This window comes from Hyaena hyaena, unplaced genomic scaffold (assembly GCF_003009895.1).
Source record: "Hyaena hyaena isolate Hyena2069 unplaced genomic scaffold, ASM300989v1 scaffold_14, whole genome shotgun sequence".
In the NCBI taxonomy this organism is placed as follows: Eukaryota; Metazoa; Chordata; class Mammalia; order Carnivora; family Hyaenidae; genus Hyaena; species Hyaena hyaena.
The window spans coordinates 5,414,682-5,434,266 of NW_024080646.1; the positions used below are offsets into that span (position 1 = coordinate 5,414,682).

General features: G+C 39.0%; 1 protein-coding gene across 5 annotated transcripts in view; it reads right to left on the reverse strand.

Moving 5' to 3' along the window:
* The window catches only part of GREB1L (GREB1 like retinoic acid receptor coactivator), a 278,552-nt gene that overhangs the window by 62,723 nt on the left and 196,244 nt on the right, over positions 1-19,585 (reverse strand). For all 5 annotated transcript variants that reach the window (XM_039218028.1, XM_039218050.1, XM_039218040.1 and 2 more), the window contains 8 exons: positions 18,532-18,648; positions 17,818-17,937; positions 16,654-16,791; positions 14,839-15,024; positions 10,468-10,794; positions 9,030-9,158; positions 8,313-8,447; positions 5,911-6,108 (listed from right to left, as the gene is read on the reverse strand). In XM_039218028.1, the coding sequence (XP_039073959.1) occupies positions 5,911-6,108; positions 8,313-8,447; positions 9,030-9,158; positions 10,468-10,794; positions 14,839-15,024; positions 16,654-16,791; positions 17,818-17,937; positions 18,532-18,648 (1,350 nt within the window). The remainder of the gene's footprint in view (positions 1-5,910; positions 6,109-8,312; positions 8,448-9,029; positions 9,159-10,467; positions 10,795-14,838; positions 15,025-16,653; positions 16,792-17,817; positions 17,938-18,531; positions 18,649-19,585) is intronic.

Sequence of the window (19,585 nt, forward strand, 5' to 3'; positions counted from 1 at the left end):
GCACTAATAAACACACACCAACAACACAGTGTTGAGTACCACGGCTGGAACACCACAGGGTGCAGATGAGCACTTAGTGCATGAGCTGTGGAAGAAAAGCTGGGTAAGAATGTGTCCTGGAAGCCAAAGGAACTTCAGTGTTTAAAGGAAGAAATGGAGGTCACCTGTGCTGGCCTAGAAAGGTCATTGGTAACAGTGGTGAGTCCTAAAAGAGGGGGGTGGGTGGGAAGTGGAGGCCAGTTTGCAGGGTGTTGAGGAGCAAGTGGGAGATGAGGAAATGAGATAACAATGGACAACTCTCTGAATAACTTGGGCAGTTAACTAGAGGAGGGTGAGCTGGAAGGTTAGGTGGGATTAACAGAGGCTCATTTTGTCTTTGAGAGAGTGGGGGCAGGTTTAAATGGATGAAATGAGACCCAGGAAAGAAAGAAGTTGAAGGTGGCATTACGTGAAGAGATAATCAATTGTGTGAAGTCCATGAGAATGAGGAGGGATGCATCTAGAATCAGGCTTACATAGAGCTCTTTCCTGACAGGAGGGAAGGGGAAAAGATAGGTGTGTATGTAGTTAGGTTTCTAGATCTGGAAGCAGGAAGTTTTAATGTTTAATTTTTTTTTTAACATTTATTTTTGAGAGACAGAGAGAGACAGCACAAGCAGGGTGTGGCAGAGAGCAAGGGAGACACAGAATCCTAAGTAGGGTTCAGACTCTGAGCTGTTAGTACAGAGCCCGATAAGGGGCTTGAACTCATGAACCATGATTTCATGGCCTGAGCCAAAGTTGGACGCTTTAACCAACTGAGCCACCCAGGTGCCCCTGGAAGCAGGAAGTTTTTATCCAAAGTTTTCTTCTTTTGGGGTGGGGAAGAGAGAAGTACATGGCATGGTCATATGCTAAGAGAGAAAGATGAAGACATAAGGGTTGGTGAAACAGAGTCTGTAATAGTCAGCCACTGTGGAGAATAGGAGAGAGATCTAACTAGATAGAGAACCAAAGAGTATATAATGATATCAGTTGTTAAGTGCTGACTTTTTAAATCTAACATTGTGAATATGTAGGAAGCAAGTTTGTGGTCTGACACTGGGGATACTGGAATCGATGATTACAGGATCCAGTAGAATCTGGGATATGACTTGGGAGCAGGCATTTGCAGAGGACTGGCGGTGAGGAGCTAAGGTACTGAGAAACTAGTATACTAGATGGATAGGCAGTACCTCCAGATGATGGTGGGTTGGGAGGTGGAGTCTGTGAGCCAGGTGTCAACATCTTCTATAAACCAGGGTTGGGCACTGGGCAGCTAACTGCTTGGTTGGAAATTGATTTTAAGAATGTTAACTTAAGGGGCACTTGGGTGGCTCAGTCAATTAAGCATCTGACTTTGGCTCATGAGTGTGAGCCCCACATGGGGCTCTGTGCTGACAGCTCAGCTCAGAGCCTGGAGACTGCTTTGGATTTTGTGTCCCGACCCCTCTCTCTGCCCCTCTCCAACTTGCACTTTGTCTGTCTCTCTCTCTCAAAAATAAATATTTTAAAAAATTAAAAAAAAAGAATGTTAACTTTAAGGGGGTGCCTGGGTGGGTCAGTCAGTTAAGCATCTGACTTTGGCTCTGGTTGTGACCTCACCATTTGTGAGTTCGAGCCCCACATCAGGTTCTCTGCTGTGAGCAGAGCTTCAGATCCTCTGTCCTTCTCTCTCTGTGCCACCCCCCTTCCCCCCTTTTTCTCTCTCTCTCAAAAGAAAAAAAAGAATGTTAACTTTAGGTACTTGATTCCCTGCTGCCTGTCACTGCTCAATAGTTTTTTTCTATTACAATTTTAAGTGACCGACAAGGTGGTGTGAGGTTGATGAGACCAAGAAAATCTATTTTAGAAATCGAAAATGCCTTCCACTGTCTCTTCACTTCCCCTCCTAATCTCTACCACTTCCTTAAAACCTCCTTACCTCCATAGAATAAGCTACTTTACATATCAGATACAGAAAATGTTTCTCTGTTTCTTTTATCATCAGGCATGTGTTGAGGCATCAAATTTGTGTCAATTCTCTGAGCATGATAAAACTTCCTTGCCTTGAAGCTGCCAGACCTGCTCTCAGTCACTGTTCTCATTCACTGGGACCACCATAAATACCATCTTAAAAGCAGGGAGGAGCAAAATATTTATAGTCACTATACTTCCTGTTGTCATCCCAATCACCTTGAATTGAAAGTGGCTTGAATTCTGATCGCACTGATACCCTGATATTCCAATTTATAGAATTTGGGGTCTCCTAAGAATTAAAAGAATTATGCTTCAAAATCAAAAATTTTTTAAATGATATTAAAACAGAAGTATTTCTTATAGTCTAAAAATTCCTTATGCTGCTTCTCCATTGATCATTCCAGCAGTTACAATCCATCTTGGGCAAACTTAGAAATGTTTAACCCCTTTTATTTCTTTTTTTACCTTCAAATTCTTTCCATGTTTTCTTTCTTTCTTTTTTCTTTTTTTCCCCTATCTGCCTCCCTTCCATAATTAGAATGTGAATTGAGGTATCACATGCTTTGCTTTAGAGCTGAGTCCACAACAACGTGATGGTTTCTATTTTCACCTTTTTCTTTCAGCCACACAAGGACTGCCAAGGATGTAGCCTTTCTGCATGCTCTGGCTGCTTCTCCCTGCCTGGTACTTTTCCTGGCCAACTAGCTGCTGAAATGCTTCCTTTAGGGAAAGGCAAATAGAACCAGAAAACAGAGCACTTGGACACTGTTTTCCCCTCTGTCTATCCCTCCCGTCTCTCCCTCCAGCCCTTCATTCAAACATTAGTTGGGCACCTACTTGCACCTGGCTGGAGAGAGGCACAAATGAGGTACAGGCTTGCAGAAATGAAAAAGCGGTTCTTGTCCAAGACACTGCCCTCTGTGACCTTAGGCAAATGAAGCTCTCCTTGATTCATATGGTGAAACATGAGGAAACTAACCCAGATGATTTTTTGAGAATCCTTTCTGTGTTCACAGCTCTGATGTTTGAGTTGTTTTAGTGGATAATCTCCTGCTTACTACTCTGCTGTGGACAATTTCTCTTTACACCTTAAATGTGCTTGCTCTCATACAATCATTATGTGTTCCAAGAATATTATGGTACTTCAATATTAAAACAAATAAATGCTGGTGCCACTATGATATGGGATATGACATATTCATTAAGAATGATGTTTACAAAAGCTTTTCATGATACAGAAAAATGTGCATACTATAATGTCAGGCAAAAAAATAGACACAGGTAGAGAAGAAAGCCTGAAACACTAGGTATTAAACCATTTGTCAACACCCAGATTTTAATAGTAGTTATCCTTGAATAGTGGGATTATAAATGTTTAAATTTTCCTACTTTGATTCTCCTATTTTTAAAAATAAAGAACGCAGCTATTTTTTATAATAAAATGAAGTTATTTTTAAATATATAGAAGTGATTGCTTTTGCAGCATAAAATTAAGTATGTATGCCAAAGCCAGATGTGAATAATTTTTAAAATATGCTTTAGTTTGAATTTCCAAATTTACCCATAACATTGGTTTTTCTGGATTCCATGCTTATATAATTGGGCAAATTTTGGTACCTTTCTGAGGTGTTATAGTACTGAAGTTCTCACTTTAAAAATCTGACGACACTGAGAAGGGAAAAGGAAGGACTTCTACAATTTCATCTCAAAAATGAAAGGTTTTATTTAGGGTCTTACATTTATTAAGGAAGGTAAAAATACAGGTCACCAAGAGGTTATTTCAGGAAAAGCCTCTGCAGAGAGCACAACTGCTGACCATGGATGATTTCACCACTTGAAACAGGCGCTATGATGTGTTTGCTCAAGCATGATATCAGATATCAGATCACAAACTCAGGAAGGCCACAAAGGCCAACTGGTACAAATAAAAGACATATAAGAGAAGGTACTCCTTCCATGGTAAGGAAGTGGAAAATCCATAAAAAAATAATCTGGTGACTTTGCTACGACTATAGCCCATCTATTTCCCATAATGGGAGCAGAAAGAAGTGCAGAAACGGCCAGTAGCTGAGGTGGCCTAGAACTCACTCTGGTTTCTGGGAGAGCTGTAAGAGAAGGCATTTGACCTTCTCCAGCTAATCACCTATAAGTCAATATTTCCAAGAGGTCATTTTGTAATTTATCATTCAGAATTTTAGAGGCTGCAAAAAATATTACACTGTTAACCATGCACTTGAGCCTCTAGAAGGGATGGAAAGTCACATGTAAAGTGTCAGTCACATGTAAAGAGGGAAAAATCTATTGTCAGCTAATTTGGCCCATGGAACTAACACTGAAAAATTTCTTATAGAGTGTGTTACTCAAAGTGTGGTCCTCCCATCAACAGCACTGGCATCCTCTGGGGGCTTGTTTGAAATGTTGAATCTGAAATAAGTCAGTCAGAGAAAGACAAATACCATACAGTTGTACTTACATGTGGTATCTAAAAAACAAAACAAACAAGCAAACAAAAAACAAGAACAAAAAGAAGCTCATAGATATAGAGAGGAAATTGGTGGTTGCTGGATGGGGTAGTGGGGAACAGGTGAAGGTGGTCAAAAGGTACAAACTTCCAGCTATAAAACAGATAAACCCTGGGCATGTAATGTATAGCATGGTGACTATAGTTAATAATACTATATTGCATATTTGAACGTTGCTAGAGAGTAAATTTTAAAAGTCCTCATCCCAAAAAGAAAAAGAACAACATTTCTGCAAAGACATATGGTAACAAATGTTAACTAGACTTATTGGGGTGATCATTTCACAATATATACAATTATCGAATCATTATGCTGTAAACCTAAAACTAATACAAAGTTATATGTGTGTGTTTATATACATGTATATGTATATGTATAAGTATATACCTCAGTTGAAAAAAAAGAAATGAGCCCATCCAGAACCACTGAGAGGAATCTGCATTTTATCAAGATCCCCAGGAGCTCTATGTGAGTAATAAAGTTTAAGGAGCACTGTATCATAAGTGAGAAACATAATAAACTACATTTTAATTTCTTGAATTTTTTTTTCTTCTTACTTGTTTTCAAATATATTGAAAATAAATTTTTTACTATGGCAAAAAGATTCATCCTCCAGCTAGAATCTGTGTGTGTATGTGTATATGTATGTGTGTTTCTCTCAGCTAAGGCACTCAGAGGCAACTTGACATTCATAATTTCCTTTTCAAATCTAGCTTACAAATAAGGCAAGCATTTTTTAGCTGCTCCAGTTTTCTGAATTTTTTAAATTGGATCTTCAAATTCTAGGCAAATTTTATATTTGAAAGGGATATTATTTACCACAGACTTATAAAATTTTTCCTTCCTTTTTCCATTTTCTAGGAAAAATATTTTTTCTTCCCTACTCATTCTCTTAAAGTCATTAGGAGAAATTCTAATTTTGTATTGTTTAAGGAGGTGTTATCATTGTTCACATGGGGGAATGGTGGTCTAGTTTCTAGTTTGAAAATGTGCTGGTAGTGTGCTAAATATCTAAGAAGCCACCTATGAGAAAGTGACCCATCCGTACTACAGAAGGAGCTCAGGCGGCATAGACCCCAGCGCTCCATGCAGGATATCCTTGCCTTGAGAAAATTTCTCTTCATAAATGAATGACCAGTTTATAGTCCACCAATTATATCATGGACTTAATAGTATCAGGTGAACAGGCACATCAATTTACCTTCGACCTAGGAGGGAAATGGGTCGAGTATTTTTGAGGTAAAACTTGCAGATAAATTTGAAATAATGTTTAAAGTGCTCTTATGATTTGTATTACTGTAAAAAAAAAGGATGGAATTGTTCTATAAACATTTGGATTAAGCAAAAGCAAGAGGCAGAGGGAATCTAAGGCTGGATCTTCATAGGGTCTTCTTTGAAAGTTCAATCTCACCTGATTGTCGAATCCGTTGAAGAGTTTGCTGGACCAGAACCTCCGATCTTGGAACAATGATGATGAAGTCCACTTTGCTGAAGTGGCCAAGGTCTAGGCTCTGGCTGCCGCTGTCTGCTATAGCACACACTTGGGATAAGAGTTTTCTGGCAACCGTTAGCTGTGGTTGATAAATTTGGAAGGTTTCATTATCTAAATCTAAAATAAAAAAGTCATAAGAACAAGATTAATTCACTTCTGTTGACGGCCACTATAAATCCATACAGGGGACACACAACGCACATACATGGTAAAGTAACACTCTCTACAAAGCATTCTCACTGTCTAGTCTCACTCTCTGTTGAGTTTTAATAGATTTGCTTATTTTCCCTGAAAACTTGGCTGAAATGATGTGTCCAAGAGTGGATGGGGTAACTGTACAAATGTATTCTTTTAAAATCAACTGATTGTCTCACAAATCACCACTCAACACTCCTCCCCTGCCCAGAAATGTAGGGACAGACTATACTCTCTCAGCAGGAGCCGGGACTCATCTCTGGAAAGAGGAAGCAAGAGTTTCCAGTTTTCTTTCGCACTATCAGCACAGGTCAGGTGCCTAAGCCCAGACCTTGTTCAGGGAAGGAGGTGATGCTGTAACCATAATAATGTTCAGTTCCTTTGAACTTTTCTGGATGGCACCACAGTAAACATTTCCTCTCCAACAAGTCAGTTGCAACATGATTTGAAATTCTCTTCCCTGGGGACTGCATGACACAGGTCACAAAGATACCACCTTCACCTTTCTTCTCAATCGACTTGCCAGTGCTTGTGACCTGGCAATTGTAGATGGTTGTGGTGAGCTCCAATGCTGACGTGTGTACTATCTGAAGAGACCTGACTCATGACATGGCCAGCTGGCCACTCAAGAGGTGATGTATTAGAGAAACATTGCCCAGACACTCTAAACATGCCAGTAGCTTTTTATTATAAGTTATAACCAAGCAATCAATCTCATAAGTGTGCACATGAAACACACAAACAATGAACTTGAGCAGGCAACATTTAATACTTCTTTACGAGGCTGCTTTTTATCGGGAACATATGTGGAAGTCTGACTGCAACACACAACAGCCAAATTAAACTGCGCTAACTAATGTTTTCTCAAATCAAACTACAATGTGGCCAAGGCAAAGACGGTAGTCACAGTACTCTAGCCACATGGAGCTCTGACAGTTAAGTGGAAATGTATACAGGTGGCTGAGAGAACCCCATGGAAAAGCTCAAAGCTGCAACTTATAATAGAATGGTTTTTGACCTGCAAAGATTACCAACCAAAATAAATCTGCCTTTTGATAGGCTATTATTTCTTTTATGTCATAGATTAGATAGATGGGGACTAACACAGATGATAGCATAGCTTTGTAGAATTTAACTTAGTAAATTTTGAAGTCTGAGGAAACCTAAAAATATCTTTAAGCAATGTTTCTTAAACAGAGAATCAAGGATATGAACGTGGAAATCTGTAAGTACTCTAGGAATTTCTAAGTTCTAACTTTGTTAATAATTCAAAAACAGTATGAACACATTTTAAATCATTCAGGTGATCGCTTTATTACCAAACAACATGCAGAAGTAAATAAATTTTATTGTGTGCATTTGAATTTTTCTGTGACTGAGCCGATGCCAAGCCATGCTGCTTTTATTGCTGAGGCAATCCTAATACATAAATGATGCATTCCTATCAAGTGAAGGCCAGAAGTCTGTCAGCAGCAGCTCTATGGTTCTGTTTCATGTCTACCCTTTGTCCTATCCTTTTTATTTTGGTCCTTCCCTATGTTGTCCTTGTCAAATAGGGAATTGGGGAAGGAATCTGAACATAAAGGAATCCAATCTAATGATGGAACTCTTCAGTCCTGGTCCCACCATCCTCTCTTACATCCTGGAAGCTTGTAGGGCAGATGATGTGTTGGTGTTACTGCACGATCTGCCAGGAATGCCTTGCAATCCCTGAGATTATGTGTGTTTTACATGTCAGAGAGTAAACAAAGGGGTGGAGAGCCAGGAGTCCTGCATGGACTGCATTCTACACTCAAGCAGTTCTTTGTAGCCAAGATAACACTGAAAGCTCTCTGGGAATAGCTGGTGGAGCTAAGGAAAGTACCCCATAGACCCCAGGATTTTTTTTGGGGGGGGGGAGAGAATCTGCTTATAATAAAGTCTTTCATTTTAATTCTAGGAGACATTTACTGAGGACAAGGTGTTTGTTTGATCCAAGCCCCATTATAAGGCATTTTTAATTTGAACCATATTTATCATGTAGACAAGGAAGAAAAGCCTGTCATAGTCTGACTCTAAGACAAGACCTCAAAAACCCTCAAAATGACTTAGCCTCTATTTTCTCTTTTGGTCTGAGGTGACGTTACCCAGGTTTTGTGTTGGAATCATAGCAGCAGCCTCCTGAGCTGACACACATTCATGAAGGTCTCCGTTGAAGGGGGTAACCACACTCTCACCTCTTCTTTGTTGCATTTTGTCTAGTAGCTTGTCCAAGTCATCACCTATTACAAAATAAAGTGGAGATAAGAAGATTATAAGGAATGATACATTTATCAGTCTCCAAACTGGGCACCTAAGCTGGGTTCTCATCAAGATCTGTCAGCCAGCCAACTTTTCCTGTCTGAATTTACTCAGCCAACTTTTTATGTCTGAGTTTACACTTGACCATGCCTGTAGAGTACCTCTATAGCCAGAGCTACCCTCATTTGTATTGCACTTACTGATTTGCATGTTTTCACATGGCATATCTCTCTTGACCTCCATAATATTCAAAGCGGGAAGGATGGGATCATTCTATCTCCATTTGACATATTAGAAAACAGATCTGGTGAGGCAGAATCTCTCCCAAGGTCACATCACTAAGTAGTGGTTGAGCTGAGGCCCTCTATACTAGTGTCTGTGTGCCTTCCTCTGGACCCCTTTCTGTGTCAGTAACAAAATACTGAGGATAAACCATTTCACATGACAGAAGGTCAGCTGGCAAGTTTAAGCTCCACACTCATCTCCTTGACAGGCTAAGATTTAAATTCAGAAAATCACATAGCTAGGGGCTGGCAGTGTTGCTGAATCCTACAACCACTCACCTAATGATGTGGTTTTGAAATGCGATGCCAGGAAACTGACCTTTCCTGTGATGAGCTCATAACTAATTTCTTTCAAAAACTCACTTGTGGTGAGCATGCTCTCTGCCAGAGCTCTGGACTGATGCTGACCTGCAGAACAGAGGGAGAGGAGGTGACACATCCATGAACAAATGTTCACTAAAATATGATTTATAATAGCAAAAATTGTAAACAACTGAAGTATGTAACTACAGAGACTTGGTTAAGGCAATTAGGGCACATCAAATGATGGACAGTTATGAGCATTTAAAATGACAACTATAAACAGAAAATGCTTATATAAAATGTTGGATGATCAGGGCAAAAATGATATACCTTATATTTGTAATATAAATGAAAACATACTGTACATGTGTTTAAAGACTAGGGAAGAATGTGAAAAACCTTTAAGAACTGTTTGTGCATGGTTATTGTGAATATCTGTCTTAAAAATATAAACTTAAGATGTTTAGTTGTTTTCACAAATGAAAATTAAAAAAAATAATGTATTATATTATACTTTCTGATGAAACTTTCTGAAAAAGATTTATGTCAGAGAGAGATGGGCAGGCAGGTTTTGCCAAAGTGAGGGGGCTTGGCTTCTTTAGTAGGAAAAGGTGAGAGCCATTCACTAGAGAGAGAGAGAAAAAAAAAAGCAAATTTAGACCAGATGGCTGGCTACTCACGATGGTGCCTGACAGAAAATCGGCACAAGGAACAAAAACACATTTTATTTATTTATTTAATTTAAAAAAATTTTAAGAAAATTTCTGAGAGAGAAAGAGAGACAGCGTGAGCAGAGGAAGGTCAGAGAAAGAGGGAGTTACAGAATCCGAAGCAGGCTCCAGGCTCTGAGCTAGCTGTCAGCACAAAGCTTGATGCGGGGCTCGAACCCACAAACTGTGAGATCATGACCTGAGCCAAAGTCAGACGCTTAACCAATGAGCCACCCAGGCACCCCCAAAAACACATTTTATAATGTACCAACTTTCTGAACATTTCCTTTAGAGTCAATGTTATAACACTAAATATCCTCTTTAGTGAGGAGGTTAATATAGGAGCTAAGCTCCTGGCAAATTTGATTAACTGGCTTAGGCCACCTGTGGCAATGGCTTTATCACATGCTAGAGTAGTAACATTTCCAAAACCTTTTAAGAACAGAAGTTACTTGAGACAAGGGTATCTATTACTAGGGTATGCTTTGAAATAATGTTCCCACAACCAGCTGACAGGGACACCAGCCAAACTAAGGGCTACAAAAATCTGATCTGAGGAGAAAAACAAAAGTTAAAATTAGGAGGAAGAACTCAAGTTGGAGCAATGAACTAGAGATTAATTACTTGAATGCTAGAAACACCCAATAAATGGGTAGATGACTGAATGAATGGCTTAAAAAAACAAAAAAACCCACATTACTCACCTAGTACTACCACACAAAATTCATTTCCTCTGATTTTCGATGCACAAATTGCCACAACATAATCTGGTAGCCTTTGATAGTGTCTCATTTCACTGAGAGTCCTCAATGTCTCTGAAATGCCTTCTGCCAAAGAGTTTTGGGTCACAATCACATGAACCAAGTCTTGAGATACGCTGGCAATTAGTCTAGCTAGCCAGGGGAGCTGTCCTGGAGACACAGGTGTACACTGAGCACCCATCTGCAGGGCTCTCTCTCTCAGAGTAAATTCCTGCATAGCTTTCAGCATGATTTGCTCAAATTCTTCCCTGAGAGGTATCTGATCAGGACCTAAATTGAAGAGAATTACAGCTAGAATTTTTAAAATATCACAGCTAGAAAAGAGAGAAACACACACATACATCAGTGTATAATCCTTCTAAGCCCACCATACTCCAACTGGCAAACAGGTTCTTTTTCCTGTTGGGGCTTCAAGTATGGAGCCCCTACTAAGCATTTTCCATTGTGAAGTTACCTTCTCTCTGCCTCAATATTTAAAAAAAATATGCAGGCTTCTATATATAACATAAATATATATATGTTAATATATATTTTAAGTCTTTATTTTGAGAGACAGAGAACGAGCAGGGGAGGGGCAGAGAGAGAGGGAGACACAGAATCCGAAGCAGGCTCCAGGCTCTGAGCTGTCAGCACAAAGCCCTAAGCGGGGTTTGAACTCATGGACTGTGAGATCATGACCTGAGCCGAAGTCAGACACCCAACCGAATGAACCACCCAGGCGCCCCTCATTTATGCTAATCTTAATATTGTAAAAAGGGAATATACTCAGAGACAGTATCAATTCCTTAGGGGATTGTCACTGAAGGTGGTATATTCATTGACCTGTTAAACGTGGCATTACAGACATCATAAATGACTCATGAGGGAAGAAGCTAAACTTTAGGTTTCATTCATTTCTGATTTTATTTACAGCTGCTTTGATAAACAGTTTGATGTATTGCATGTGTACCTATTTTAAGGCATACTGTCCTTAGGAAAATTAAGTTTAAGTATTTTTTACTTTAACTTATTTTTAAGCAGCCTCATACTTTCCCTAGACACAGAATGTCACTCACCTACCTATTCCCCAGCGTTCTGGGTTGTTAAGAATGGTGTTTGGCCCTTTCCTCTAGTTGTGGTTATGGCTAAATTTATGTGGGTGACCGGAAGCCCCGGGAATGAGGGGTGTTTTGTTTCTCTGATTCTCTTTCTGAAGCAAATCAATGTTTGGCATTCAAGTGACTCAAATGAATTCCTATGCTAACTCCCTGCTCTTCAGACCTGAGATTTGAAAGTCAGGCTCCGGTAGACAGATACAGATCCCTCAGTGTCTGTGACCCAAGATCAAACAATAACCTCAGAACCCAGGATTCAAATCCCCTTGGGAAAGAAGACAGGTTTAAGGGACTGGACTTCTGTATGAGAAGGAGACACCCTGAGTGAGTCAGAAATCTCTTTCCTATAATAGGGATTTAAGTTGTGTCCCAGGCCACTACTCACGTTCTCTGGGAAAGTAAGAAAATGTAAGTTTAGTAATATTTTTAGGATATGGAAAATTAAATCCTCACAGTTTTTTTTTTTTATGCTATCCATGGAAAGAGGGCAAGAGCACTACAATGATTACATTGTGTTAATGTTTCTTATGTCCTCTCCACTCGCTTGTTAGGGGGTGGGGTAGATACCTTCGTAATCACCTGGGAGCTGCCAAAGCTTCTATCTTCATTTTGCTTTATCAAGTTAGCATCATGATTAGTGGTCACTAGTACATAGTAGGTAGTGAGCTCAAAGTGTATAGATTTGTATCAATTGTACAAATTCACAGTACAAATGAGATGAAGGGAAGGTGGCTGTCTATTTAAACCTTTCTTCCATCAGAAATAAATGATAGCTCAAAAGCAAGTGGCTCTGTCTGCCATTTCTTACTGCTCCTCACAGACAGACCACCTGAAGTCTCAGAGGCCTCGTTCATAGGTATGTCTATAAGATCTACTCCAAACCATGAGTAACATGTTCTATGAAGCCGAATAATTAATTTCAAATATAAAGGCATTCTGGGAAAATAAAATGATCAAACATGTTCATAGCATTCTCCATTGCCTTAAAATTCACTTTCATAGAGTTTTGATGGAATTACTGTTAGGAATTGAGAAATGGAGGAAAATGTACCAAAGTTTAAATCAGGTAAGAGAGCAAAATGCCTTGCTCCAAATCACCACCCATCACTTCTTCATCCTCAGCCTTTATGGCTAAATTGCAGGAGCATTTTCTCTACTTCCCACAAGCTTGATAATAGTAATTTTTCCCCATCAACTGCTGATCTCCAGTAATTCAGCTTAGCCTACGCATCAGTTCTGATGACTTTTCAGATAGAGCTACGTTAAGAAAAGACAAGGTTCCAACAGACTCAGAGCCCTCCAATAATCACTGGATTTGCTGATTTCATTATCTACTTCAAAAGATTTTCAGACTGTGATATAACAGATTGATATATTTTTTTAAGTGACTACAGTGGCAAGACCTGTTTGTTCTGAAGAATCTTGCTTTTCTTATTCTCTGCTGCATCCAGGTAACTGGGCCATCAAAGTATTAGACCTGTCCTTTTAAAAGTTTGGATTAAAAAAATAAGTCCATCTATAATCTACAGCATATGTAAAAATATTCTGGTTGCCTTCTTTAAAACCTTAAAGGCAATACAAACAAATAAAAATTCAAGGGAGTTTTTGAGATGAATAAGAGGGCAATTAAGAATGGGTGTCCTAACGTACAAAATTTAGATTAAAAAAAAAAAAAGCCAGTCATGTTGCACATTGAGAGATATATTAATTGGCTGCCAGTAAAACTCTAGAAAAAACTGACTCTGCAAGGCAGACAAGAGGTCTAACTGAATGGAGAATTTTTTCTTTTTTTTAAAGAGCTTTTAGTAATTTTAGGGAAGACATTTTGTCTTGACCATTTAGATCATTTAATAACTTGGACTTTGATACTTTAAATTGTTATTAAGATTGAAGAAAGTGCTGCACTGACTGGCTTCACCTGCCGAAAGCATTACTCTATGCAGGCTTGTTTTACTAATTGTGGATGCACTTGAAGGTTGGTCTTAGATCTTGGAACATAGCTGAAAGTCAGTGTATGTAGCAATCAAAATTATGACATCAAATGAGCTGCAGACAGAGGTGGTTTTTATAATTTTATTACCCACTAATCAACATGATTAGCAAGTCCTAGGTTTACCATCAAAGTGATATCTGAAGCCTTCCACGTTTCAAAAGCCCATGTCAAAGTAGGCCTTCATTGTCAGGGCACCAAGACTTACAGCCACAGCTGCTAGCTGATGCTCCAAAGACTGAATATGGTCAGCTGAAACTTTTGTCTTTCACATTGTTTAGTCCAGTATTTTTATTATTTAACACTTAAGTATTTTCAAACATTAAAATAATTCCTAAGAGTGCAGATGGAAAATTTCTTCCATTAATATTACATCTTGAACATTTTCCTAAGTAAATCAGTGACTTGAAGTCCTAGAGTAAATGTATAATTAGGCTGCACATTAGATGACCTGCTGCAGTTTGCAAAATAAAGGACATTGCAATGTAAATGCTGCTGAGCCAGGACAGTATTGTCAGGACACCTGCACACACCCACTGTGGGACTCTGGAGGATATACCAAAGAAAGGAAGTAAAGGGTTCATGACCTACGTATCGCCCTTACCCTACAGCCTACAGAGCCTTCCAGGGAGGTCCATAGTTACTGCCTCAATGAAGGAAAACATGATGGTACTACATCAAAGGGATGTAGCTGCAGAAGAAAAAAAATAGATGTAGGGACAGCAGATAAACAAGATAAAAAGGCTAGGTGGAAAATTGTAAAATAATTGTCTAAATCAATGGCTAAATTTTTATTCCAGATGATAGGTGCATTTTTGGAAAGGTGGCTTGGACAGACTCCCCAAGGGAGGAGGGTGCCCATGGCACAGCCGTTTGAAGTTCTGCCTGTATTAACTACTCTGAAGACCTTAGGACCATCATGAGACTGGACACTAGGTGGAGCAATTTATCTCTTCTAGGACCCAAAGAAGCAAAGCCAGAAGGTAGGGAGGTTAGGTAAGAGAGAAATGGGGGAAAAAATAGGCAAGTGGAAGAAAGGAGTAGAAAAGAAATGGAAGAAAGGGAACAGTCATAGAGAGTGGGGTTGAAGGAAAAGAATGTTAGAAATGAAAGGGAAAGTAAGAGATAGACAAATAGATTAATATGAGAAAGTGGGGAAAGAAAGGAAAAAAACATGTTGCAAAAAGAATAAAAATCATCACCATCAAATAATTATTAAAAATTGCTTACCCAGTCGTACAAGATACTGTATTGTCAGAAGAATCATGTTTTCCACGCTCAGGAGCTGGCTGCCAGTCAACCCTAAATGTTCCAAATCTTTGTTTTCCAACTGTGGAATCTTGTAGCAGTTCACCAGCAGAGGACTCACAACAATGTCACCAACATTTCCATAGAAATAGGGTAAAGTGCCATAGCCTGCCCCAATAGAAGCAGGTCAATAAAGTTCAATTCCTTTTTGAGGTCCAACCAGGTACACTTGCTCAACTAGGATTAAAGATGCTTAACAAGGTTTTCTGTCCTCTGAGGTGACTACCAAACAAATCATTCAAATATCCTAGGGAATCCTCAGATGCTTCTACCTTATATTAAATCAGATGAACAGGAAGCAAAAGACTCAGATTATATTATCTCTGTTTCTCATAAAAAGGACATGTTAATATTCTATCTGCCACAGAGGATTGATGAGAATTTATAAAACATCTCTGTATCTTTTTGTAAAACTGCAATAATAAAATATTTTCCAATAAAATTCTTAATACAGTTTCTTTTCACATAAGATGACAGAAAACAAACTATATGTTTCATTTCCTGAGGTTTTCTTAAACACTTTAAAAAGCTAAATTCACTGAGCACCAGCAATATTATTTTAGTCACCGGTACTTGCATGTTCCTACTCTGTGCTATCTTAGTTATTTTTATGTTCCCTTCTTAAATGTCTGTAAACGGCCTCAAATTATCTTAGAAGTAGATAGGACAAAAATATGTTGAAAATGTACCCTGTTTTCGTGATGTGGTATGGTACAGAGGTCCCTCTGTGAGACTTTCTAAAAGGCAGACACCAAAAGGTCCCCATGTTTCAAATATCTTTCCAAGGCTTAGCTGCATTACGCATGCCACTCAAATGTTCAATAAGAACTTCCTGACCATATGGAATTTAAACAACTGGGATTCTCCCAGTGCCTATAGGCTCAGGAGCAGTGGATAGGGCAGCCTGATAAAGGACAAGGCTTGAAGCAAAACCATCCATGTCAGTAGGCTCAAGTCAACCAAAAGAAGCAGATAACACCTCACAAAGACATACCCTAAAGATCCAGTGGAGCTTAAATACCCTATCTGTTCAATTCCAAAGGTAAAGCAGGTTTCCTTCTGACCTAGGATAGCCCCTAAATGAGGTGACCCTTGATATGGGTCTGAAGAACACTAAGTTAGTTCTGGAATCTAGAGACCTCTAAATTTCTGCACCTCTGCTTATAGACTTGGAAACACTCAGATTCCGTAAACATAACTGATTCACAGATGCTTCCCCATGGTTCAGATATGCAACTCTGCGACTTCTTTGTTCTCCTGAGTGGGGCCTGTCAGCTTGATTTTTTGTTTCTCTGTAGTTTGGCTCTCTTTGAGTAGGATGTCCTTTTCCCCACCTTGTCCACTCTTGCCAAGCCTTCAGGACCCAGCTGAAACATCACCTCTGAGAAGTATTTTCAGACTCCCTCCAGGCAGAATTAGGCACTCTTTCCTCTGAGTTCTTGTAGTTTTTGGTTGTGAACCTGTACTAGCTCAAATGTCACAATGTTGTACTTATTTACACGATAGATTCCCCACTAAACAGTGCACCCTGTGGGCAATAAGACTTTGCCTTATTCACAGCTTCTAGTCACATGCTTAATACAGCATGAGGAAGCTGGCCAATAAAAACTGAAAGAATCAATAAATGGATGAATGAATACATGCATGAACACATATGGATAAATACACAAAGAATGAAATGGAGAAAGAGTCCTAGAGGCCAGCAGACACAGGCAATCTGGAATTCCTTTCCCTTACCTATCAGAATTACTGGTCTAACTCCTGAGTTAGTCAGCAGGTTTTCAGGAACAATTACAGTTTCCCCTGCAGGAATGGGTCGAGGTTGTAAAATTCCAGTTAATGGGGTCTGTGGAACTGGGGCAGATAAAAGGGACTCTGGAAAAAAAGTTGTTTGACAAGAAGGATTAGACATGAAAGCTAAATGAAATACAACTAAAATCAACACAGTCTTAATACTTCTAATATAGAAGTTTGACAAGTCTCAAGATCCATTGTTTTTTAATTAACGTAACTCATGTTTATTGTATAAAATTAGAAGTGACAAAAACAAAGGAAAAAAATCAACCATAATCACATCATCTGGAGACAACTACTAGTTAGCATTTTCATAGTTTTTCCTAGTTGTTTTTCCACATGTAATCTTTTAGATTCTGTTTTATATATAACTCCCCCACCTCCACTCCAGTTATCATGGCTTATCTGCTCATTATAGAAAATTTGAAAAATACAGAAAAGAGTGAAGTTAAATTCATCACCAATCAGTACTATCTAGAGGTGAACACAGTAACACTGGCATATTTCTTAGTATATATAGCAGCTCTTCGTAGTCTTTAAAGCTATTTAAACAAACATTTAAAGAATCCCATATATGTCTTAGAACTGGTATATTTACATTTGTCTGTGATTAATACAGCAAGGTAGACCAATGTTTGAACATTTAATAGTAGGTACCTAATGGCTATGGCTTGGTTATTATAAAGGAGAACAAGTTGTTTTTTTGGGTTTCTAGCCACAGACTAAACCATCCAGGCCAGAAATAATATGTGCAGGTCACATAAGGAACCAGATCTCAGGAGAACATATCTAATACCACAACTCTCAAAGCAAGTCCATTTGTGACCTGTTCTGGGGCATTACTAGCATCATGCCCTGTGTAAAGAATGGCTTATTGATACTGTGGGCCAGAACAAAGCCAGGTGCTAAATTATGATCTATTGTGATGACTCATGTACATTTAGGAAAGGTAGATATAATGGGGACAAAATATCAGCTACTATTATTTCCTTACATAACACAGGACACAATGATTGATTAAGGAAATTAATCTTCAATGGTTCAAGGAAAGAATAGAAGTTACCTCTGCTAATTAAAAAAAAAACAAACCCTTAAAACCCATCTTACCACTTCTTGAAAGAGGGCGAACTGTAGGAACAGGTACAACTAAACCAGGTTGGGGGACAGGTGACCCAGGATACCATCCCCGGTGTCGTTTCTTTGGTGGCCCAGAAATAAATATGGTAGCTAAAGGCAAAAAGAAAGATGAGCCTTATCCTTACTAGTGGAAGAAAGAAGAGAATTCAGAGTAACATGGGGCCTTTAATTTGATTATACTCAGAAAGTCAAAGCCACATTTTCAGAGGTAAAGGTAAAATTAGAAAAAGTCACCCTAACAATACCACCTCACATTTGTATGTTGTTTTATAATTTACAATTTTACCCAGATTATTTCATTCAATTCTGTCAACAACTTTGTGAAGTTTTAGGATAAGTATATTTTTATACCAATTTTGTAGATGGTAAAAGGAAGGCTCAGATCTGCTCAGGGTCACACTACAGAAAAGAACCTTGAACTGTGTACTTTGGTCAGCAAAGCTCTTGGTTTTTCAAGACACTTCCTTATACTTTTGTTTCAACACTATTTTCTAGTGAGGCTCATCCTTATAAATCAATCACCAAGATATTTAATCATCATTGTTCATAAATCTTTAAAACCTTGGATGAGAAGCTAAGGAAAACCTGGGAGTGTACTGTCAGATAATTCATCACTCCAAACTCTGTAGCACTGTTTCCATAATTTAGGTGCATTATTTCAAAACTCAAACATGGGTATTGTACCTTGGTCTCCTGATGCATAGCTAGGTCTTGGTGACAAAGAGTAATTTCCTGGGCGGGCTGGAGTAGAGCTGGAGGCACTACTCTTCCCTCCATGGCTACTGTTTCCATTAGCAGCATCTATAGCACATGAGAGGAAGACTCAGAACAGAGGCTGAACGGAACATTGCATTCTGTGACACTGCAACCACATGATAAACCACACATGATGATGATGATTTAAAGACATCTCACCAAGAGGACAGCCCTCTTGTGGAAAAATGACTACAACCATCAGACTAGTACCTTCTTTAAAATGAAATGTCACCTAAAAATACTTTTCTGGGAACCTAAGAGATCTTTTACAATCATTTTCAGTGAAGTCTTTGGAGATAATGGGTAGAAGAAAGAGAAAATTGTTTTTTTTTAACTTTATATCTTGGGAATTTTCATACATATACAAAAGTGGAGAACATAGTATGATAAACTATATACCTACCGCTCAGCTTTAGTATTTATCAACACATGGCCAATCTTGCTTTATCTATACTCCTTCTCCTTTCCTCCTAATCTAACATACACACATGCTTGTTCTAGATTATTTTGAAGCAAACTTATTTATATCATTTCATCCATAAATGTTTCTGTAGGAGTTTTCTAAAAGAAAAGAACTCTTTTTTCTTTTTTAATTTTTTTTAATGTTTTATTTATTTCTAGGAGAGAGAGAGAGACAGCGTGAGCAGGGGAGGGTCAGAGAGAGAGGGAGTCACAGACTGAAACAGGCTCCAGGCTCTGAGCTGGCAGTCAGCACAGAGCCTGACGCGGGGCTCGAACCCACGAACTGTGAGATCATGACCTAAGCGAAAGTCAGACGCTTAACCAACTAAGCCACCCAGGCACCCCCTAAAAGAAAAGAACTCTTAAGAACTGGGTGGCTCAGTAGGTTCAGCGTCCAACTTTGGCTTAGGTCATGATCTCAGGGTTCACGAGTTTGAGCCCCAGATCAGACTCTGAGCTAATAGCTCGAAGCCTGGAGCCCACTTCAGATTCTGTGTCTGCCTCTCTCTTTGCTCTTCCC